The sequence below is a fragment of the Haematobia irritans genome, chromosome 5, assembly GCF_050003625.1.
Source record: "Haematobia irritans isolate KBUSLIRL chromosome 5, ASM5000362v1, whole genome shotgun sequence".
NCBI classification, from domain to species: Eukaryota; Metazoa; Arthropoda; class Insecta; order Diptera; family Muscidae; genus Haematobia; species Haematobia irritans.
In genome coordinates this window covers 5336232-5360125 of record NC_134401.1, presented here as the reverse complement: position 1 = coordinate 5360125, position 23894 = coordinate 5336232, and the positions used below count along the sequence as shown (strand labels likewise).

Genomic DNA, 23894 nt, shown 5'->3' with positions numbered 1-23894 from the left:
GACTTCAATATTTTCTATTTATCTTTGTTTTGTAGCTCGCTTTTAATTGTTTATGAAGGCTTTGAAGACAATCCCATGGTACAACCCTTAGACTTTGATGATTGGGCTACACCCTCTACGCCTAAGAAATCTACAAAGAAATCAAGCACCTTCGACTATCATCCCGATAATAGTATTGACGATGACGATATAGAGGATGAAGTGGATCACGATGAAGAAGAGGAGGGTAATGAGGGTGGAGATGAATTGGAGTTGCATGATACAGACGAAGATCTACATTTAGTGGCAGCAGATAGTGGCAACGCCTCAGCCACTAACAGCAGTACCGGTGGAGAACAATGCTGTTATGATGCTGATGCATCCAATGATTCAACCAATGATATGAATCTCAGAACCCGCATAAGACATTTGCATAATACTTCACGAGCTTCGGCGGTAGCTGCAGCTGCATTATCCTCGACATCGACGGCCGCCTCTGCCTCCAATTTTGATAAACACAATTCATCTTCTTCTTCAGAAACAGAAGAGGATGCCAACAATGTGTTAATGACTGAAAGTGATAGTAGATCTATGCCTCCACCACCACCATTAGCCGGTTCTAATGTGGGTCTTTGCAAGTCGTCGGAGTTAACAAGGCCATCGGCCTCATCGACACCCACAACTACCACATCTGTACCATTCATTCCCATTTCTGAAGAAACAGTATTCTTAGATCCTGAGCCGCCCATGCCAAGTATAGCAACATCTTCGCCTCATTCAGGTGACTCTTGGATGAACTACAGTAGCAACAGTAGCGATGATTTTTCTGGTTTGTCCGAACAAATCAAGGCTGTTACAAGTGGCCGCCAGACAGGTAACAATAGTTCAGATGAAGCTTCTTCGGACTATGATAGCAGCATTATAAGTCAGACGGAAGTAATGTTGAAGCGTTACAAATCACAACAGGACGCATTTGAAGCAGCCGCTGCAGCCACAGCAACCCCACCTCCGACACCCAAATCTCTGCATCGTAAAAAACATAGGAATTCGTCCACCGTCAATGCCTCGCCGGCATCCTCTACCGCGTCCTCTTTGAAATCGGTCAAGGGTGCTGTGAAACGTTTACGCTGCAAGGAAGATGACGATGAGGATATCAATGATCCTTCGGAGGGACGAAAAAACAAAGAAGTCCTTAACGACTCGTCACAGGCTAAAAAGTCAACAAAAGCTCTTGCTACTTCATTGCCATCGTCCACACCTGTATCCATAATTGGTTCGCCTGCAAAGACCCATCATATAACACCAGAACCTGCCTCAACGACAGAACATGCACAAATAAAACAATCTCTTATTGATGCCGGTCTTATTATGGACACAAGTGCAGTCTATGCAACAACAACAACGCCAACGGCATCGGATGCATCCATGACACCAGTAACAACACCTACAACAACAACGGGGCCAAAGTTACCATCTACCCCTTTGCTGCAGCAGCATAAGGATCCTATAGTAAAATCACAACAACAACAACAGATATCCAAAAAATCAATTCACAAAAGGTTCATGCAACACATTTCAAAATCGCTGGACATTGATACACCTACTGCCTGCGATGATATGCATTGTGTGGTGGATGTGAGACTAATCGATTTTGCTCATACAGCATTTGTGCCTCGTAATCGCTCAGCACTATTTCCTACACCATCACCAACCGTACACCATGGACCAGATAATGGTTTCCTAACAGGGCTAGATAGTTTGAATCGTTTGATAAACGAAATTCTCAATGAAGAAGTTATGAGTTAAACACAGACACATCTATACATATATTTCATAGAGGTATTAAATGAAAGCTTTATGTTAAATAAGAACAACAAAACAAAGGAAAGAATAACATGGAATCAGCGTACTACAATACATAACAAAATACATGAAAAATCAAATCTCCTCGAAAGAAGTACAAGCAGATTTCCTCCATACACAAAAACCTCCTAAACAATGATTCTCTCGTTTCTTGAGAAAAAGGAATGATTGATTAAAAACATTGATTTTCTTTCATTATTGTTCAGTAAAGCACAATCCCTGCCATAAAATACCACAACAACACAACGTCAAAGGTTAGAAGGACTAAGAGTATGTACTTAGATGTGCCCTTTTAACCCAAGACAACAGTAATTCGTAACATCATAAATACCCTCCTTCCCATTCTACGCCCTCTCCAAAAACCACTATTTAAAGTAAAACAAGAAGGAAAAACTTAAGAGTGAAATCATGCCAATGTGATAAAGAAAACTGAAAACCAATATTGAAATGATAAATAACCCCCAGATTTTTTTATTATTATATTAAGACTATTTTTAAATATAAGATTTTGAAAATAAAACCTTAAAAACTATTTTTAACAAAACAAAACAAAAAATGATACATTTCATAATCTCTCTTTTTGGAAAATAAAACATCATGGAGGTCGCAATAATTCTATCTCCAAGATTCCCCTTATGGCAATTGTCATCGGTGACTCGCCTATGGCAATATTGAATTTTTCGAATTAATATTTTATAATGAAATGTATGTCGACAAACATTCCTAGTTGTCCATGGTGACGTTGGCTATGATAATCGGAGGAAGGGGAATTGAAAATCGTAACAGTTATCACATTTAAAACGAATTCATAAAACGGCTGAACTGTTAGCTTTACCATCATATTTGATTTACTTAAGAAAACCATGCAATTTTTGTTGCCAGGCTGGATCATTTTTGGAAAACTTTGTAGGTATGACACTTATGTTATTTGTTTTTCCAAAACCTAATGAACTGAATCATGGCTGTGGATCATCATAAACATCACGATCTACCTCAGTTCAAACAATGCTTTTCAAGTATATAATTTTAAAGATTGAAATATACATAGATAGTACGTACCTATCAATACAGCCCAAACATTAAAGTCCAATTTCCTCAAATAATAACAATGGCTTTATGTGATCCAGATTACAAATAATATTTTTTTTTTTTTGGAAGAATCTAGGTGAATGCCTTGAGGAAATATTAATTCGATTTGCTAAGTTTTCGAAAAGACCTTTGAATTACATGAAATTAGTTTACAAACAATAATCAAAGATAAATATACTATATATCAAGAGATAAGAATGATTGAAAAGCAATATGATTTATTGGCGGAGAATGCGGTATTGCTAAATATTTGAAATCAAATGTGAGTAAAAAGTTTGTGTTATCCTGATGGCAATAAGGCCCAAATTTTTGATGATTTTTTCAAGATACAATATCAATGGAATTCTTTTTTAATTTACCATACAAATACAGTGAAACCTCTCAAAAGGTGGACACTCACGCTTACCTAAATTTTGTCCACATTTGGGAGGTGTCCATTTATAAGAGATTAATTTTAACGTGTTAATATAGCAAACATCACCAGACAATTGTCCGGTTTTCAGAGTGTTTAAGTTTGAGAGGTTTCACTGTATATGAATTCCAACAAAATACTAATACTTAGAGGAAATGTTCCAAAGTATACATTCAATTGTCTTCTTTTAAAATATCATAGTAAAGACTAGTAGCCGTGGAAATATTTGATTGACAAGTGAATCTGTGAAACATGAACTTAATACCGCAACTTAACTATGGAGCTATCAAAGTTTTTCATATAACTTTGGACTTCCTACAAAGAAATGCATACCATTTATCCATCATGAGAATAATCAATAACACAAAAAATGCTTTCATATACATATTTTGGCCTAAAATTTAAAAAAATAAACCGGTTCTTTATTAAATCCACCAATATAATGGAATATAATTTTTCCACCTCACCCACCACGCACGCTTTAAATTAAAAAAATAATATATAATAATCATTTTATGTTATGGAATATAAAAAAAAACAACATATAGGTAATACACAAGAGTGCTATAGAAGATGACAAATATAAGTCAATAAGTGTCGTATACTGTTAAACATTAGAAAAACTTTTTCATATACATAGAAATACTTTTCAACTATTACACTAACGCCATTTCATTCCGATTTAACTGGGATTATGAGTTTTTTTTAATCATATTATTTTCAATATTAGTTTTTCAAAAGGAGAAAAAAATGAAATTGATGAGCACTATGACATTTATAATACAACAGTCTTGTGAATTACCTAAATCCTTTTTTTAAATCCAAAAACGTGTAATAAAAATGCCAAAAACTAAAAATATTTTCTAAAACAAAAGACATATGTATACTTTTATTGACAAAACTGTAGATTATTTGTTATTGGCTATACCAATCTTTAGATATTGACTATTAGGAGATATTGTAAAATTATTGCAAAAATGCTTCCATTATAATTAGACATTTTAAAAAGTAAAAATAAGTAAATTAAAAAAAAAAAAAAACAAAAAAATCGTAAAATATTCAAAGACAAACTTCTTTTGACCATAGAAAATTGTAATGCATGACCAGAAATAATATATTGCAAAAATAATAAAATATCTAATAATGTATTACCTACAAAATTGTGAGCAAAATATAAACATTAAAAATCTATAATTGGTTATTGTGAAATACATCAATTGTCAAATTAAATGAAGCAAGAAGTTTTGTAAAACTTACTTTTTAACTTCCAAGTCAGTATCTATGCTATTCTATATGAATTGGATTAATCCAATATGTGTATGGTTTTTTAATTTGGAGCGTTGTGCCCAAAAATGTTGTCTTTTAACTATCAAAGACTGAAGTGGGTGACTTTGTTCGTAATATGGCAATCTAATAAAGTTTACAGTATACAAATTGCCGATTCACATTACCCACTTCGTATTTTTCTTTGGAATATTAAATAATAAATCATCGTATTGTATTAACAAATTATTAGGGGCAATTGGTGAGAGAATATGTTACAGTTAAGTAAAAATTAGATATCTGCGAGTAAAACTGACAAGTATGAAAGTTGTTTTCTTATTCACTTAATTATAAAAAGATCTGTTAATATAATATCAACACATGCAAAAAGTTGCGTCAATATTTCGATTTTTTTAAATACAATCTGTAATACAAGATATTTTCCAAAATGAAATTACATACCACCATTTGTTAATCCTATTAATTTCAAAGGAAATTATACTTTTGCACTCTAACGGAGATATTTATCTCAACAGTATTAAAGTATGGTATATATTTCCACATTTATACAAAAGCTCACAAGAGTTAATAAGCATTTCTTATTTTTGTCCTTTTGCAAATTATTTGAATTTATTATTCAAGGGCGCTATATCCCAATATATTGTTGATAGTGGTTTTCAAAAGCATCCATGCATTTTCCAAAGCAACCATGTATTCAATCAGAAACATTATCATCCTTTCCAACTGGGATTTATATTAGCGTGGTAGCCTCAAGGGGAAATAATCCTGTATTCAGTCAGGAAAGCAATTTCTATTTCACTTATAAAAACTTAGTTATGTATTTAACGAATTTAAATTAAAAAATTGAAAACCCAGAAATGAGTGGTAAAGTATAACATTTTCTTTCCTCTTGAATTAAAAAACATACATTGTGATATGGACATTTCGTGAAATAAAAACCAATCACTGTTTTAAATTGCTATGCAAACGATTGCTAATCATAGATTACAAAACTATATTTTCTTACTATTGTTATGTTATTCTATTTACTACTCTACTACTTACGTATTGGAAGAATTATAAATATCTTACAAATTTTAATATCTTCAGTATCTTCAACATTTATCAGAAGTTGTTCCATAACAAAAAATGAATGCGATTGCATTCGGCGTACCAGAACATTATAAAAACGTACATAAACACTATGCAAAAACCAAACAACAAAAAACTCAATATGAAACCCATAGCAAGGTCCTATTTTTATGTATTCCCAATATATAACTTTGTTTTAATGGAAAAAATATTTAATCTGCTCTATATATACATATATATATACTACGATATATATTTTATTTGTATTAAAATACCACATAAAAGATAATGAAATGTAAAACTTTTTTTAATTTAAGCACATATAGTAGTAAAAAATAAAACAAAATAACATAAAACGAAATTTATCAAGAAAGAAATTAATATACATAATAATACATATTCGTAGTAGTTAAAAATGAAACAAATACAAATTAATATTAATGCAATAAAAACTATGATTACGTGTTTCAAAATAAAGTAAAAAAGTTGTTTATATTTATTTCAAAATTATGAAATCCTTTAGATAAATGTTTGCAATTAATGGGTAAGTTGGATATTTCAATACTTAAATTTAGATACACTAGATTTGCATAGACCGTATGTTTCAAGCTTTCAAAGGGTTGACTTTATGGTCTTATACACATTTCGAAAAGTTGACATTCACCTTTTGCGGTTACTGAAAAAAACATATCTTAAAACTATAGATCTTTTGTTATGAGAATCCTGCACTTTGATGTTTAAACATTTCGATTTAGGCCAACATCAACATCGCCAACGTAAGAAATCGATTTGGGATATATTGATAGAGGACAACTTGCTCACGGATTTCATTAGATATAGCCATGAAATGATCGCAGGTTCTATAAAAAAAAACTCGTATTCTTCGTTGTTCATAATATCATATCAAATGTAAATATAATACCGACGACATTGTATAGAGATGTGGACATCGCCGTATATAGACAACTTTAGCCAGGGGGCTATAGCCCCCCTATACAATGGAAAATCGTACATAGATTTTCAAGTTCTAGGGGGGCTACATTTTTGCTGGAGGGGACGAAGCCCTCCCCCCCAGAGGCTTTTCTACGCTTATGGATGTGGGTAATATATTAAGTCAAAGCTTTTTCCCTGAATTAATTTCATTAATTTCTGCCAGGTTAGGTATAGTGACAGCACGTTATTTGAGGCTCATTTAGCTATTCAGATCATTGTGATACCGCAGTTTTGAACTTCTGTCTCATCACTGATTGCGACCATGTTTAGCTCAATAACAAGGGATCTCGATTTAATATCAGAGTCGGAACGGATTTTCATATTTCGCTGAAACCACTTAGAGAAGCATTAATACACCAGCATAGACGGGATAAACCACCGCTGAAATCCTTTTTAGTCGAACATTTTTGGTCTTTTAAATTCTCAAAGAAATTTCCACTTTTCAGCAGCTCAGGATATGAAATATCGCTATTGGTAGAAAAACTAACATTTTATACAAACCAAAATTCTAATGAACGAGTAGGTAAACATCGATAGGAGCAATATTGTAAAAGTATACTTTTTATACATGTACTATGTTCAATGTATTTTTCCCTATGCGTATCTATTTACGCTCTGCAAAATTGGGACCAAAACTAACCTCCCATTATAGTACGTTTATTTCATTTGCATTTCATTGCATATAGTAGTGATTGCCCAAAGTAGTAATATTTAGAAAAAAAATGTACACAAAGCTTAAGATATTCGATATACCTACTTAAAATTTACTTGGCGATCATTTGGTTACGTGGCAGCCCGATGTATCAGGCTCACTTAGACTATTCAGTCCAGGCCAATGCGGCATGGTGAACTTCTCTCTTATGACTGAGTGCTGCCCGATTCTATGTTAAGCTCAAGGACAAGGGACCTCCTTTTTATAGTCTAGTCCGAACGGCGTTCCACATTGCAGTGAAACCACTTAGAGAAGCTTTGAAACACTCAGAAATGTCACCAGCATTACTGAGGTGGAATAATCCACCGCTGAAAAACTTTTTGGTATTAGGTCGAGACTGGGTTTGAACCCACGACCCTGTGCATGCAAGGTGGACTTGGCCATTGCAGCACGGAGCATGGACGGTGCACAATTTTCATAAAATATCATTATATATGACTACAAAAGGGAAATAACTGTTCGACTTACCATTTCAGTAATTGGTTTCACTTTCTTAAATGCAATTCGCCATAAAGTTTTATTTTTTCACCTGGAAACACAAAATGATCTGTAATTTTAAAAAATCTTTCGGCAGACAGCTTCGGTTTAATGCAACTTTGACTGTTTGACTGTTGTTGCCAAAATCTTATTGTGAGTGATTGCACAATTTAACCGCCAATTTCTCAATTTCTCCGAAGCCAAGGTAGTCCGAAGAGAACGCTTCCATTCTACTGAAATGCCAAAAACAGCTATTTTTCCTTTAGAAATTCAGCTGTTTTGGACATCCTAGTCGAACGAATGCATTCGTATCAGACATGAGATATTTACTGTAAGTCTATTACTTGGTATCGCTACACATAATTGTTATATATTTCCTGTGTATTTATTTGTTAACTAATCGAATTTAATTCACTAATCGTCTTACTCAAATCGGAACGCATTTGTAATTGATACCGTTATTTACTTCATATGTCAGGAAACATCAAGCTGTCGTAAACAACTCTGTCTTTTCAATTTGACATCTGTCAAATATAAGTTTGCTCTTCGCATTCGTTTCTTTGGAAGTTGATAAAAATAAGGTAAAAATCTTAATGTACATAATAGTGAAAATTGGCACGAATTTCTTACAATTTAAAAATCATTATACCAAATTATTTTCGTAACGAGTACAAAAAATATAAAAATCATGCATTAATTTTTGACAAGAACTGTTAAAACTGGTGAATCTTACATAACCCTTAAACAGTTTATGGAACGCAGGTAAACAACTGAAAGTATACATGTTATTATTTTCTTTGCAGCAACATGGGCGGTCATGGTCATGGACACGGTGATCCCTACAAAGTTCCGGACGCTTCCATCTACAAAGTTGAGAATGTTCCCAAACTAGTGGAAGTTAGGGAAGCATTGGCCCGGCAAGGTCTTAAAGATCCCTGGCTACGGTAAAAAACAGCACTACTCTTACGCACTAGTCTTACAATAAATTATGATTTATATTTTTCTCTTTTTAGCAATGAAGTCTGGCGTTATGATGCGAAACAGTTCGGCACCCATGCCACTCGTTTGAGGGGTTTCATGCTACGTGGTTTTGTATGGGGTCTGGGTTTGACAGCAATTACCGTTGCTTGCGAAGCTGCCCTAGGCGGCGATGACCATCATGGGCATGGTGAACATGGTGGACATTAGTGATTTAGTAACAAATTGATCATATACATATAGTTAATCACTGCTTTTACTTGTAAATTGAAAAGATTCCTGGGAAATGTATGCAAAATTAAAGCCATCTAAGAATGGATTTTTTTATTCAGTACTACTTAGGGGTTTCAAGTCTAACTTAAACGTTAATCTTGTTTGCCATAGATAAAGGAAGTTGTAGGCCGTGGAATAATTGGTAATGCAGATCCAATTTGATACGTATATTTGGACATTTTTGTTAACAAGTCTATGTTGTACGGGGCTTTAATTCATCATAGCAAGATCGCAAGAATAGTTGTGGCTTTTTAGCGGGATTGAAATACTCATGACCCTTGGACCAATCATAGCCAACAGCATAAGCAAATATATGACCCGTGGCATTGAAAGCGCATTTTGTTATAGATTGATCCATGGTTTCAGAAGATTTCAACTTAGTACGAGCATCTTTGTCCCAAAAACTAAAGGTACCATCAGAACCCACTGTGACTAATGTGCCGTGAGTAGGATGGAAGGATATGTCGTTTACAGCATAAATGTCTTGATAACCTGCGGTGCCCGAAGAGCGATGACATTTGAACGTAAAGTTGTCTTTTGGATTAACAGGGCTCACATATTGTATGGCAACACGCCCTTCAATACTGCCCAATGCATAGCCTGAAAAGAGGTTTAATAACAATGAGAATTCTGCAAGTGATATCGCTGATTTGACTTGCATACCTGTAGGTTTTTTATTCTTATCTCTGAATATAGCTATAGTTCTGTGTTGATATTTCAAGGGACTTTCTTGTCGCTTAAATTCAGTAGGACTGTTTTCCAAAGAGTAAACAATAAGACCACGACCTGCTGTTCCCACCACAGCCATGGGAAAGTCAACATCTGCACAATAGCAACGTTCTGGCAAATTTATGGCCATCATTGGATTGGGTGACCGTGTATCCCAAAACTTCAGAGTTTTATCCCATGATCCTGTCATTAAGCATGTGTAATTGGTCCCTTTCACCCAATGGCAAACTTTGATTGGAGCATCATGTGCAGCAACTTGCATCTGTTGGTCAGCCGCTAAATCCCACACCTTGACTTGCTTCTCACTGGCAATGAACACTTTGGTGCCATCATCCACCCAGCTGACATCTAAGACCGGACCGCCCATTGTTTTCATTGATTTGGGAACTGTTTTGCCGGTTTGTTCTACTTCCCAGCAACGCACACTACAATCCCAACTACCGGCAATGAGAAAATTTTGTTGCATTGACGCCGGGCTAAACTCTAGAGCGGAAACTGAATCTTCAGGTGGTGAAACAACTTCGAAATCATTCATACGATTTGTAGACGCTGCTGCTCCAAAAGCGGATGTTGTTCCGCCTAAGGTTGATTGACCAAACATTTTTTGTAGAACTGGGAGTAATTTCGTTTAAAATTCTGCAACGCTAATTACTTTAAATGAGAATATTAAGTGGACAAAACCCGAGGAAATAGAACGAAATAAAAATGTGTCTTGTTCCCCAAGATTTGTTTTATTGTTTTTGTATAAAAAGAATGCTGTCAGTCGTAAGGAACTATAAATCGATTATTCGAATTTTTGGCACAAAAATTAGGAGAAGTCGAAATCGATTATTGATCTAAAAGTAATCGATTTTAGATTTTCAACTATTTCTTAAGAGCACCTTACACGGTCGGATAAACCTACGACACAACAGGTTGCGGCGAGAAATCTAAGATCACGTTTTCGCACGAAAAACTGTTATACTCCATATAAAAAAAAGTTAGCGCGGAATAAATGCGAAACCTTTGTTTTGAGCATTTTCAGACACATATTTATACAACCCTGGATTTTTCGCACGAAAAAATAGGCAGGCATATTATTTCGCATAAATAAGTTAACATTCCTGGGATTGAGACCCTATTTACGGAGATATATGAAGATATTCGTTTTTCGCAGAAACGAACTTAGTACTAAGCATTAGGTGGTGGTGTAAGGGGATGCCAACATTATCAAAAACAATTTAATTTTCATTTTAAAAACAAACCTTTTTGCAATGGAATTAACGATGGGTCGTCAATTCTTTTTGGAATTTTCAGAAATATATAAATCTATACCAGAATTGTGGAGAAGTAATTTGTAACTTAGCAAATAGTTGATCACATAAGAAACACGCGGTCATTATGCTTTTCGTCCCTCTCTATTGTCTATGTTTATGATACTTCTTATTTTTCGCATGTTGTTATAAGATTGGTTCGAGCCAGCACACAACAAATACTCGAACCTATGTCGGCGTGTAAGATCCGCTTTAATTTTGATTATCAAAAATTATTGTTTTTGAATGGGACGATTTTTCTTAAGTAACGAGATTTTCCGTGAGTGTGAGTCTTTTAATATTTTTCTTGTGTGAGCATCTTTTTGTTGCAAATTTTATTATATATAGCTAAGTACTATGTTCAGTTTTCAAGCTGAAAATCAGCGTGTTTTCACGGTTACTCTTTTAAATTAATTAAATTATAAATAAAAAAGTGTTCACAATCAATTCCTTAGATCTTTTCCATTCATTATTTCACAAGACTTTATCAAAATATAATCGTTTTCAAATAGATTTTTGTACTTTTAGGGCCAGTTTCTCAATGTCTTGTTATTATTTGTCGTGTCGATAAAACAGCTGATCCCATACAAAAATTTTACTAACCGGAGGTCTATCCACCGGTTAAAATTAATCGGAGGATGAGAAACTGGCCATTAATTTAGTGTTTTGGTGAAAAATACGAACATAGTACTCACCTTATTAACGAGGAATGATCCAATGCAACGATAGGGCTGTTTTCTTTTAGCACTGGATATCCTAAGCCGTGAAGGACTAAAAGAAAACAGAGTACTCGCTTATCCAGAACATCTCCAAAAATATGCAACACTGTCATCAGCTGTTTAAAAACAATCACAGAAAAGAAGTTAAATCTTGCATTTTTAAAATATGAAATGCTCCAATTTGTAATAAATATTTACTGCTGCGATTATTTATGACACTGTACCACTTTGAATTACATGTTTTTTGATAAATTAGTCACAATAAGTTGCTATTGTGAATCACTTTATCAAAATACAATCCGGCAACATCGGCGCGACTTGCACTGATGAGTTGTTCTGGATAGAACACCAGTGCAACGATGTTCTGGATAGCCCATACAAATGTTGCATCCAGTGCTAAAAGAAAACAGCCCTAATGAAAAATGTTTATTTTCTGTAAAGTAAATTATTGAAGAAACGTAACCACATTAATACCGGCCTTAAGATAGAAAATACATATATAAAGTTTTTAGATTCTCAAATCTTACCCAAAGTATTTTCAAGCGCCAACAATCGTTTTTTGTATATCCGTGCTACATAAAATCCTCAAAAGCTCCTATATGCAATCAAAAAACACTTTGTTATGCCTTAATTTGAGAAATATTCTGATGTTTTTTTAGCAAATATAAGTTTGTGTTTATTATGTTACGATAATGTTTGTAAAATTTCAGCAAACAGTGACCGCCTTCCCCTTTTTTAAGAGACTTTCTTTAGCAGATTTTTCTGTTGTGCTTACCAACAAATTTCTTTGGGTGTATATTAGATAGGGTCACGAAAAAAAGTTGATGCGGTAACCCCCCAGTTTTGTAGCATATTCGAAGACAATTTCAGAACACCAAAATTTTTTTTCATGCACCCTACGACCCCCCGAAAAAAGTTACAGAGATTTTAAAAAATCAATAGGTCACCCTACACACCACCAAATAGTTTTTGCTGTGTTGTCATGATGTCCGATCGAAACCACATGCACATCGTTATTCACATCTACGAAATTAATTTATAAGGCATTTAGAACACAAAACCTATTTATCTGTAAATTTCTAACGGTACCTTTGTTCTTTGCACTCGTTCTTTGCACTACGGCATTTTCTGCATCATGCAAAGTGCATGTGTTTTTGCTAGAACAATTTTTGTTTTAAAATTCTAACAATCACTTTCGCTACATGATTTTTTAAGTATGTCCATATTTTTGTGAGAGAATGCTGTTGTTTTCACTTTTTTCAAATACTATCAACGGCCTTCTCTCACAAAAATATGGACAGACTTAAAAAATCATGTAGCGAAAGTGATTGTTAGAATTTTAAAACAGTAGGCTCTCAAATTGTTCTAGCAAAAACACATGCACTTTGCATAACGCAGAAAATGCCGTAGTGCAAACAACGAGTATGTATACAAAGGTACCGTTAGAAATTTACAGATAAACAGGTTTTGTGTTCTAAATTATAAATTAATTTCGTAGATGTGAATAACGATGTGAATGTGGTTTCGTCGTAGGGTGTACGGAAACAAAAAGTTTTGGTGTTCTGAAATTGTCTACAAAACTGGGGGTGACCACATCAACTGTTTTTCCTTTAGGCCGTGACCCTATCTAGTGTATAGCCTCACACACATTTAACACTACGCTCATAAATGAAATCATGTTCCTACTAAAAAATAAACATTTACTTGTACGGCTAACTCTCTTTCAAACCATCCTATACAAATGCAAAATATAATGGAGAAAAACAAGGGTCAAGCGAAAAGACAAATCAAAAGAAAACATCTGAATATTTTTGGGAAAAAACCCCCTCTTAAGCCGTCTGGTCTTTTAACAAACAAAATATTTTCAAATGTTTTTTTTTACTAAAGTTTGTTTATCAGTCACTGGATACAAACACTTAATGAATATATATGAGTGACTTTGTTTTGGTATCTTCTTTCTTGCTATCTTGCCGGCTTGTACGGTATTAGGTTTTTATGATTTCGTTTAGTAAAGGTGTTAATGTGCTGCTACTAAAGTTCGTTTTTTGAAATTTGGGGGATTTTTTTTTTGGTTTGTCAAGAAAATGTAGCCGCTACCTGTTGTGTGTTTTTACAATTTCCTATTGTATTTCGCTATATTTTTCGTTTAATTGTTGGCGTTTATATACAATTTAATTGCACATTTTGCATTTGATTACATTTATAGGGCAAGTAATTTACTTTCAGTCATGAATAAGATACTAAGAGAAATGACCTTCAACAATATTAACCAAAGAAAGCCGTCTTATATGGAAACTTAACACTCGGCTCCATTGATTTAGATTAAAGTTATTTATTTATACACAATACTTATTGCTAGGAAATATTGAAATTTATATATGTTTAAATTAAAAAAAAATATTTTTAAATATTGTCAAAGTTGTCCATAAACCTTCTTTTTATTATGTAACCACAAAGTCAAGCCTTTCTGTAGAAATGCCGATAACAACTCCATTCCTTCAAAAATCGCATGAAACATCATTTTTAAACTAAAAATTCCCCGTTCATTCAGTGAGAAAAAAAATTTAAGGTCAACATAATATTGACGAACACTTAGAAAAAAGGCTACTAGTAATGGGCTAATAATATATTTCTAAGAAAAAATTGCGTTTAAAAGTGTTTTTTTTTTCACATAGATAAACTACAATTAAAAGAAAAAATATGTAAAAATATCTGCAATAGCAAAAATGCAAGTATGGACTACAAAACTAACAAATAAAATATGCGTTGACTATCAAAACTTCAAATATTAGTTGGTAGAACGTCTTCATAACACATGGAGGTGTGCTTAGCTATACAAAATTCCATTATTACCCATATTTTTTCTTTTTATAGAAACCTGTTTTTATGTCATTAATTTCTGCAAATTTTTAGAATAAGGCTTCGTTAAGATTAATATTAAAATTCTATTCTCGACTACAGAAAACCAATATTTTTGGGACTAATGACCCTGAAAAAATATCAAATGCTTTATTATTATAGTTGTTTAGTACTTTCTATTGTTCATATGGTTTTTTGGTTTTTTTTCGAAATTATTATCATTGACAATAATAAACAAAATATTTATGAATTGTTTGCCACCCTAGTGAAAATAAATATCGGTAAAGGGGATTTCTTTATAATGAAAATTAAACATGTAATTGGGTGGATAATTACTAAGTACAAATACAATTTTCTAATCGCTAAAAATGCATCAGATGTAGGGATTCATTTTTTTAACCACGAATATTGTTTATTAGCCTTGAAGGCTTTATATTACAATAAAGAAAGAAATAAAGAAAGAATATAAGATATGGATGGATGTATACTTTAAAAGAACATTGTTAGCAATTAATTAAATCAGATCATGTAGTCTTACAACCAAGTGTAACATATATTTCCAATTCGAAGCCTCTGCTCAAGTTGATTGTTCTAGAGAAGCCCACGTAAACTTTTTTGATGCCATGTCAGTATTATATTCTCCATCGGCAAAGATTGGTCCATACATTTTGGAATTTGGAATAGTCAGACTGAACTATATTTTTTCCACCCTCATATCAGCAGTATACAAATTGTAGGCATATTTTTTCAGAAAAAAGTATAGATTTTATTTAATTATTGCCAACAGAAGATAATTATCAGATTATTGCTAACTTTAGAGATATATGTCTCCTCAAACCTCTCAAGATAGTTTGTATGATGAAAAACAGAAGTCTGATTGCTATTACTAACAAGTTTTTTTTGTCTATGGGTGGGTAACATACATAATTCAAAATTTGTATGTTTTAATATTTAAGCAATTAAATGTCTTAAACGACATAGCACAATGGAAACTAAAAACTTTTGTGTGGGACTAAAAAATGCAAGGTAGTTTTTAAATTAGTTTGAACACGTAAAGATGATGTTCTACATAAGAAGCTATTAGTATATGCCAATTACCTCCTAAATTTTTGGTTTATGCTATCGCGAAATGCCATCAAAAATATCTAAAAAGTACCAATGTACATGCACTTGATAAGATTATATGTGCACCATAAAAAATAACATTTAGTGAGTGATAGCTTGCGATAACAAAATGAATTATTTTTTATGGGAACGTTTTTATATTTAAAATAGATGATAACATAATTTTTGATAAAATCCAGATTCAGATAGGTCAGTGGTAAATATTTAAACATACAAGTTACGGAACCTATTGGTGGATTTCAAGAATTTCTCTTGGTAAATGATCTAGATTTAAAAGTGTAATGTAATTAATATATGCATGAAATATCTCAAATGGTTCAAGTACACCAAATCCTTGTTTTACCCAAAAAGAAATTTTAAGCAAATTTTTTAGAATCAGATAAAAAGAATTTACCATTATGTTCCCCGAGTTTTACTTGCATCTAACTATAATTCTTTGTGGACACAAGTAAATGTTTTGTTCAAATAATGTCCTTTCGGACAAAACTGAATTATTTTTCTTTGTATTTAAAAAGTAAGAAACGAATACAAGCTATGCCAGAGGCACAATATTGATATCAGTGTAAAATTTGATGTTTTACACATAAAGGTGGGTATTAAGTTCGAGTTTAAGGCGAGTATTAAGTTCGAGCTTAGCCGCTAAAATCGCTAAAGTGAAAACTAAATCAGTAAGAAAAATGCATGAAATTATACATATTTGTTGCAAATTTTATTATAACTTGATGGGGAAAAGCCCAAAGCAAATTTTCACGAAGTTTGTATTCCTTAAAATGGTTTATTAAAGAAAAGTAATCGTGAAAAAATTACGTTTTTAGCGGCTAAACTCGAACTTAATACCCACCTTTAGCCGCTAAAATCGTCATTTTTTCACGATTGATTTTCTTTAATAATCCATTTTAAGGAATACAAACTTTGAGAAATTTTCCTTTGGGCTATTCCCCCATCAAGTTATAATAACATTTGCGACAAATATGTATAATTTTATGCCTTTTTTACTGATTTAGTTTTAACTTTAGCGATTTAGTTTAAACTCGAACTTAATACTCACCTTAATACTAAAATGGGATTCAACATAAATATGTCATTTGCTACAAGTACCTAGTTTTGAAACAAAATAAAAATTTTAATGTAATTTAAAGGTAAGATTTTAGACAATACCTATAAACCATGAGTAATAAGATTCCTGAAAAATATGTGAACATATTTGGATTTCCTATGACGCATATATTTTGAGATTTAGTAAACTTTTTTACACTCAAAGATATTAGTCAGAGGACACAAAAGTAAATTATGATAAAATGGCTAACTCCGACGCACAAGAATAACCTAGTGCGAACTCTAAATATATACATATAAAGAAATTTTTTAGTAGGCGCACCAGAAAAACCTACTAAACCAGCAAAAATACTGCTGAAAAGGGGAAAGCAGTCACTGTTTCATGAAACAGCAAATATAAACTAGGAGCTAGCGTAATACAATAAAAAAACAATATGCTAAGACTATGTCTAGTATTTGCTAACAAAATTTGAATATTTCTGAAATTAAGGCAATAAAGTAAAAGTCGACCGATCATATTTAATTACCCATAAGTCATACACTCGTATGTACACTCATTTTTTTAGAGAAACATGCACGTTTAATTTGTCTATATGAATGAAGGTGTGTAAATATGCTTTGCACACAACTCTTCTATCAGGCTTTCATTAAATTCCCTTTCTTTGACATAAATGCAAAGCGATACTAATGTGCATAAACAAAGTGACCGTTATTATAACGATATCGGACAAATAAAAGGAAAATTCACCCTTCGCCAATGTATTGTACGACGCACCTATATAAGCATACAAACAGAACCAAATGAAATTGTTGTTGTCGATACAGAAAAATCCCGCAAAAGGCACTCGATTTGTATTTTTGGGTCTTTGCGCTATAAAACAAACCAACGCCTGAGAAAGCAGTTCATTGCTATGTTAACGCGACGACAAGAATCAACTCACACAGTAAGAGTGTGAGCGAACGTTAAGCAAAAAAGTGATTTGAAACAAAAAAAAAAAAAATAAAAAACGGTCGCAAGACTTCGGAAGCAAACGCTTACCTCGTGTTATTTCGCGGCCACCTCACCGAAAAGTGAATCCCCATTGACAATAAAGAAAAAACTAAAATAAATAAATAAACAATCAGCAACAGCAACCCAAAAACAACAACAAGACTTGAATGGGAAAACGATTATTGATTAAATTGAATGAGAAGAGCGATGATAAACAACAGATCCAAAGAATACGTCATAATTCATGATTGTATAAATAAAGAACAATTAAATAACTTTGTGTTAAGCAAACAGCAAAATAAAACAATTAAAGTAATCAAATTAACTAGATAAATTACCTGTGACAACATATAAAAGTACACATTTATTAAAAAAAAGGTAGATAAATTCATAATGGGCGTAAGAGTTTTTGAAAGCAACGAAGATGTTTTATCCGATGATGACAGTAATACATGCTGCAGTTGCTCTCAAATGTCATCAAGTGCAACATCAACAACAACAACTACAAGTGGTATCAACAACGCTTCTAACACCAACCCTCAGCATGCTGCAAATTCCTATTGGGACATAGTGGATAATTGTAAAGAAGTTTCATTGGAAACAAATACTTCCAACTTGCGTATTGTTGGTAATAACAATCGTATTTACATAACGCATAATACGGGGAATTTAATTTTAATTGGTAATAACACAAGACTGAAAGTAAAAAATAACCATGGTCTAATCAAATACACCGGAAATGATGGTCGCATAAGTCTGGGCAATGAATCAACACAACAAATAGTCGATTACATTGGTTGTAATGGTACATTGAAAATTGTAAATTCTATGAAATTTTCTAAAACTAAAAAATGTCCGTCCACTAAAAGTAAAATCCCAGTTAGCAAAAAGCATTGTAAAGCAACGTCAACGATGAAAGCGGATTGTTGCATTTGCAACAAGAAGAACAAGCATAATAAACTAGTCGTAAACCCTCCTGAAGAGAATTCGTCACCACTGACTGAAAACACAAAAACATCTGACAACAAGAACCACAAATCCAAAGAAAAATCTCATTCATATGGAGGACCAAGTTCCCACGGAGATAACCATCAGTGGGAGACGTTTAGAAATTTGCACAAAAACTCTATGCCAAATTTAAATTGCTCCAAATACTTATGTGAGAAAATAGAAGACGCCTGCCGCAATAAACCTATTCACACAAAAAATATTGTACAAACTATTGGAAACATTGTTATATCGAATGCATCTAATATTTGTATATCACCCTATGTTAGGAATATTACGTCTCCAGCATAAAGAAAATTAAATGACTTAATAGCTAAATTTGTAAAGCTTAGAAAAATATATTTATATACCTTTCCAAAGACATGGAAGGAATATCTGCCAAAGATTAAAAACTAATTATGAATTTCCTACTGTGACAGGAATTTATTTAGTTGTAAATTATAGCAATAAGTTTTTATTTCATGACACTGTATGATCCTGAATCGAGTAGTTCAGTTTTTTCCTTCCCAGCTAAAATTGAATTGAGAAATATAAACAAAATTTAATTACAAGATATGACATTTAAATTTCCTTTTTTTATTAGAAGAATATTTTATATTTTGGAGAAATTAGATTTCGAGACTATTGTGAACATAATGATATAATAATTACTAATTATTAAGTTTTGCAAAAGATATATGCCAGAATTAATGAGTCGATTTGTCTCTCTGTTTTCAAAGACTAAAAGTAAAAGTATATTTGAACCCTAATCTTCTGAATTGGTAATATTCATTTTTTATAAATCCTAAAGTAAAAATACTATTACAATTTCGAATTGTTAAATTAACTTGTAATAGGCGCTCTTTTATATTAGTTAATAATATTTATACATGTATGCTAATCTTGCCTGTATTTTAAATGGGCTTTAAACATATTGTAAGATATATTTGGAAATATATCAAATATTATAATAGCAGTATTTTATCAAAAGTTGAATAATGTCTTTTGAATCACATTGACTGACTATGTACTTAGTATTAAAAAGTAAAAGTAGTAGTAAAATAAATATTTTTATTTATTAAATAATGTACAAAAGTACCTCATTGGTTTTTTCTTATCAAATCTCAAAGGTTATTTTGGTATAATCTGTTTTGTTATTTGAAGTATTGATGATATCATGCAACACAAGCGAATTTGTGACTTTGAAATTCACTACAGGGTGAATGCTGTCTTATTAAATTACCCCTTATTTTAGGTAATTACCACGTTATATTAAAGGCATTACATTACGCTCTCGAAAAAAAAAAACAAATCTGATTTCAAATGCAAAAGTTGACATCTGCAAAATTTTTTGCTGTTATCACATTGTTTTGCAGATATAAAAAATATGTAATTTCGTTATAATAGCCATAATGGTGAAATGCTAACAAAATGTGCGCCGATTGCATTTAATAACAGGAATATACAAAAAATTATTTTTGGTTATTAAAAAAAGTTTGGATAACATTTTAGAATGCAAACGATTTTCTTCACTGGACCATGAAAATTATTATATCAAAAATTTACTGCTGTTTTAGCAGACATTTTTTCTATGAGTGTAATTTTGTAATAACAGCCATAATGTTGAAATGCTAAAAGTTTGATGAAAAATGTTGCAAATCTAAAATTTTCAACGGTACATTGCATGAGTAGTAATGTGTGTATAATTGTAAAATTGTTCACTTTGGAATTATTAAAATCCATTTTCCCGTATATTTTAAACATCCTTGACACCATAATCTTAGAAATAAAAACCAATTGGATCCTCTGAAAATCAATCGAACGCTCTTTTCAGATCTAGGGGAACCAAGCCACATTTATTGAAAATAATTTGTAAAATTGATTATATTCTTTTAAGAAGTTCCCAATGATGGTAAATAAAATAATCAGTTTTTGTAAATATTCGCATTTTTATTTTATTTTTTGGTGTAATAACAAAAAACAATAAATTCATGACTTCAATTCATGTAGAGATATATTAATATATATGGTATATGGGTATAGTTGAACATATTTATTAATCACAATTTCAGTTGCCTAGCGATAATAAATGATGTTTAAAACTAAATCAAATGTCTTGGATGATTAATATAATATTTAATATATTTAAGTATTTATTGTAATTTCGAATTACAGGATTTGACACAGTTTGAGACTATACCATTCGTATATGTATTATACAGGCTACTTATGTATAGCTTCTTGAGAGTAGGAAACAATAATCGGCACCAGGGCAAAAAAATAACTTTTTTGATTAAGATGAATATTGGAGTGATATGGTTAGAAAGGAATAAAATAAATGAATATTAATTGAAAAAAGTTTAGACAATGAAGAATGAATTGAAAAAATATGTGTTCTTGTAATTAGGTAGGTGGTTAATTGGATGGGTGGGTGGTTAATTGGGAACTTTTTGTCTCATTCGTAGTTTATACAGAATTCTGTAAGTCTACGATATGTTAGGTAAATTAGCAAAACACATTATTAACATTACAATGATAGAGTAATATATTTAAAGAGTACATCCATGAGATTCAAGATTTTGCCATCACGAATTTTCTCCAATCATTTATGATGCATCCCACTGCAAACATAGAAATTATAGACTATAAATTTAGGCATTTCGTCAATTTTCACAAAATAAAATTTGTGGCTTTGGTTTGTTGGTTTTCTTCTGGGGGAATTCATTTTTGTTGAAAATCAACGATTAATAAAAAAAATAACTCTCTAATAAAATTATATGACTTTACAATTCTAAAAAGTTGATAAAAGGACTCTCGTTTTTAATTTTGAATCTTTGCATTTTTGTATTACTTAATTAGCTCTAGTATAGTTCCCAATTAAATTTTGTATTCATATTAGTAGACTACAATAAATGTGGTAATGATATGCCAATATTAGATATGTCTTGTAAATAAGAAGGAGCATTTTTTTGTTACGTTTTATGAAATTAAAAAAGTATATAAAAAATACAATAATTTGGTAGATATTGCTTTCTGCATTCTCTAAACTGACTACGTGACAAGTGGTGAGTCTTTAAATTGTTTCTCTACATTTTAAGAATTCTACAAATTATACTACTTTACAATGACTTACGAAAACAACAACAAAGCAAAGCCACTAACAGAAAGAAAAACAATACAAACGAATATAATTAATGTAAGACGAAATAAAGAGACAACAAAATTATAATTACACTTGATAAAGGCGTTTCAGATCCACCATGGGTCATCTCGTAAATATCTTCGCTGGTATGATGTTCGGCTTTAATGGATAACATAAACTCGGCCGTAACAGGCTTATGATCTGATAAAGTATATTGCGGATGCGATCTATACGATAACTGTTTAAGTTCCAATTTAATATCAGGATACTTATTTTCTTCCACTCTATACAAAATTCGGTCGCACCAGGCCGGTCGTCTCTTCATATCGTATTCGGATGTTCCTTCAATATATTTAAATGTTGGACGGAATGTCGGTTTCTGTTCATTCATCAGAGAGAATGCATTGCCTGCTTCTCTAACCATTTGCAATTGATCTCGTGTGAAAAGGTCGTCAAGGTTACCTTGTTCAATGGCAGAACGCACTTCTTCGGGCGAGTCGTGGCCATTTAAGCGGAAATTCAAGTCTCCCAACCAGAATACAAAATCATGATCAAATATTGTGTGGTATTTTCGAACTTTATAGCGATGGTTATCCAAAATTTGATTGTAATCGATGACACGTTCTTTAAGATTTTCATCATGTGCCGCCAAATGTGCAACCACGAAAGATACTCCACTGCCATAAAGGGACATTCGCACACTTGCAGCTCCTTTATTGCCCCACAATCCTCCCAGTCCAGTTTTCGTTGTCTCAGTTTCAATATCATTCATATTATCAATGTGCTTACCAAGGGACCATACATTTATCAATATGCCTTGTAGCTGGGCTGTTTCAACTTTCACATAGTCTTGTTGTGACAAAAATTCTCGCACTTTTAAAGTCCATTGGTTGTCTTGGAATATGTTGAGGATTTGGTGTTTCGGTTTGATATTAACTTCTTGAAATCCCAAAACATAGATATCGGGGCGATTTTGTTCTCCGGGACATAGAGATGTTCCATTCAAGGCCAACATATCATTAAAATTCACATCGCCAGGATAATTTGTTCCAACGTTCCAAGTTAATATGTAAATACAAAGGTCCGCAATAACCGAAGTGGACACCATGATTGTTGCGGATTAATCACAACAAAGGTTTCGAGAAGTGTGTGTCACACTCTAAAAAAAAACACCCAATGTCACGACCACAGAAACCAGTTTCTGTTTTGCCAGTTTCTCACCTTAAATGTCTACAGAGATTTCCAGGAAATATACTTCGCAAATTTGGAAATTGTTTGAGATTTACTACGTGAGATTCAGTTTTTGTATACTGCTAATAAACAAAAAATTTAACAAACTGTTTGAATTGTTTAATTGGATTTATTTGTTATCTCATATTGTTATTTATTCTGAGCAGCAGCATACCAAATTCAAAAGCGTTCACTCGACCACCGTTGTTATTTATTAATAAACTTGAATTTCGTCTATTCACAATGTTCTTGGTTTTGAATTCACAATAATTCGTAAATTATTTAAACGTAAGTTAACGTAATATGTTTGGCTAAGAACCAACAGATTCAAATAAAAATTGACATTTCATGGGTTGGTAAATGTAGAAGTTAACAAATTCAATCAAATGCCACCACTTATTCTTACTTTAACCATTAATATCAAACGACTTCTTGGTTTCATTTGATTTAACTTGTAAAACATGTTCCGTCTTTTTTTTCAAAATAATCATTACAATTAGAAATTTTAAACCAAACCAGGCAAAATAGTTAGAAAAAGTTACACTCAGTCATCTACAATGGAATTAAACATACCGTTGCTTAAACTATAGTAATCGCATTAATCCACTATTTTGAATAGAGGAACAAAAAGCT

At 32.3% G+C, this 23894-nt stretch overlaps 5 protein-coding genes and 1 long non-coding RNA gene across 11 annotated transcripts in view; 3 read left to right on the top strand and 3 right to left on the bottom strand.

The window, feature by feature from the left end:
- The window catches only part of Ip6k (Inositol hexakisphosphate kinase), a 118095-nt gene extending 113302 nt beyond the window's left edge, over positions 1-4793 (top strand). For all 5 annotated transcript variants that reach the window (XM_075312783.1, XM_075312784.1, XM_075312782.1 and 2 more), the window contains one exon: positions 36-4793. In XM_075312783.1, the coding sequence (XP_075168898.1) occupies positions 36-1785 (1750 nt within the window). In that variant the 3' untranslated portion in view covers positions 1786-4793. The remainder of the gene's footprint in view (positions 1-35) is intronic.
- LOC142241043 (uncharacterized) overlaps positions 1-8299 on the bottom strand; it is a 60590-nt gene extending 52291 nt beyond the window's left edge. Inside the window, exon 1 of the long non-coding RNA XR_012723463.1 lies at positions 7872-8299. This is a non-coding gene — a long non-coding RNA (uncharacterized LOC142241043). The remainder of the gene's footprint in view (positions 1-7871) is intronic.
- A 36-nt stretch (positions 8300-8335) lies between these two features.
- On the top strand, positions 8336-9173 carry ND-B12 (NADH dehydrogenase [ubiquinone] 1 beta subcomplex subunit 3). Its single transcript, XM_075312789.1, has 3 exons — positions 8336-8461; positions 8684-8824; positions 8894-9173. The coding sequence occupies exons 2-3, from the start codon at positions 8688-8690 to the stop codon at positions 9066-9068; spliced, it is 312 nt and encodes a 103-aa protein (XP_075168904.1). The 5' UTR covers positions 8336-8461; positions 8684-8687; the 3' UTR covers positions 9069-9173.
- A 94-nt stretch (positions 9174-9267) lies between these two features.
- Rae1 (ribonucleic acid export 1) lies at positions 9268-10643 on the bottom strand. The gene is made up of 2 exons (XM_075312788.1): positions 9795-10643; positions 9268-9731 (listed from the first exon to the last, which is right to left on the bottom strand). The coding sequence occupies exons 1-2, from the start codon at positions 10459-10461 to the stop codon at positions 9325-9327; spliced, it is 1074 nt and encodes a 357-aa protein (XP_075168903.1). The 5' UTR covers positions 10462-10643; the 3' UTR covers positions 9268-9324.
- Positions 10644-17826: 7183 nt separating this feature from the next.
- On the top strand, positions 17827-19461 carry pirk (poor Imd response upon knock-in). Its single transcript, XM_075311000.1, has one exon. The coding sequence runs from the start codon at positions 18296-18298 to the stop codon at positions 19199-19201; it is 906 nt and encodes a 301-aa protein (XP_075167115.1). The 5' UTR covers positions 17827-18295; the 3' UTR covers positions 19202-19461.
- Positions 19462-20818: 1357 nt separating this feature from the next.
- On the bottom strand, positions 20819-23466 carry LOC142239229 (phosphatidylinositol 4,5-bisphosphate 5-phosphatase A). Of its 2 annotated transcripts, XM_075310999.1 has the most exons (3): positions 23253-23464; positions 22123-23190; positions 20819-21510 (listed from the first exon to the last, which is right to left on the bottom strand). In XM_075310999.1, exons 2-3 carry the CDS (start codon positions 23137-23139, stop codon positions 21496-21498), a joined length of 1032 nt encoding a protein of 343 aa, XP_075167114.1. In that variant the 5' UTR covers positions 23140-23190; positions 23253-23464; the 3' UTR covers positions 20819-21495. The 2 variants fall into 2 exon arrangements, with proteins under 2 accessions (XP_075167114.1, XP_075167113.1); XM_075310998.1 differs by having other exon boundaries at positions 20819-23190; positions 23253-23466.
- Between the last annotated feature and the right edge of the window lie 428 nt (positions 23467-23894).

Coding starts and splice junctions, on each gene's coding strand:
- ND-B12 (XM_075312789.1), top strand. CDS start 8,688: ATGGGCGGTCATGGTCATGGACACGGTGATCCCTACAAAGTTCCGGAC. Junction 8,825..8,893: donor CTTAAAGATCCCTGGCTACG/GTAAAAAACAGC, acceptor TTCTCTTTTTAG/CAATGAAGTCTGGCGTTATG.
- Rae1 (XM_075312788.1), bottom strand. CDS start 10,461: ATGTTTGGTCAATCAACCTTAGGCGGAACAACATCCGCTTTTGGAGCA. Junction 9,732..9,794: donor TAAGAATAAAAAACCTACAG/GTATGCAAGTCA, acceptor ACCTCTTTTCAG/GCTATGCATTGGGCAGTATT.
- pirk (XM_075311000.1), top strand. CDS start 18,296: ATGGGCGTAAGAGTTTTTGAAAGCAACGAAGATGTTTTATCCGATGAT.
- LOC142239229 (XM_075310998.1), bottom strand. CDS start 23,139: ATGGTGTCCACTTCGGTTATTGCGGACCTTTGTATTTACATATTAACT.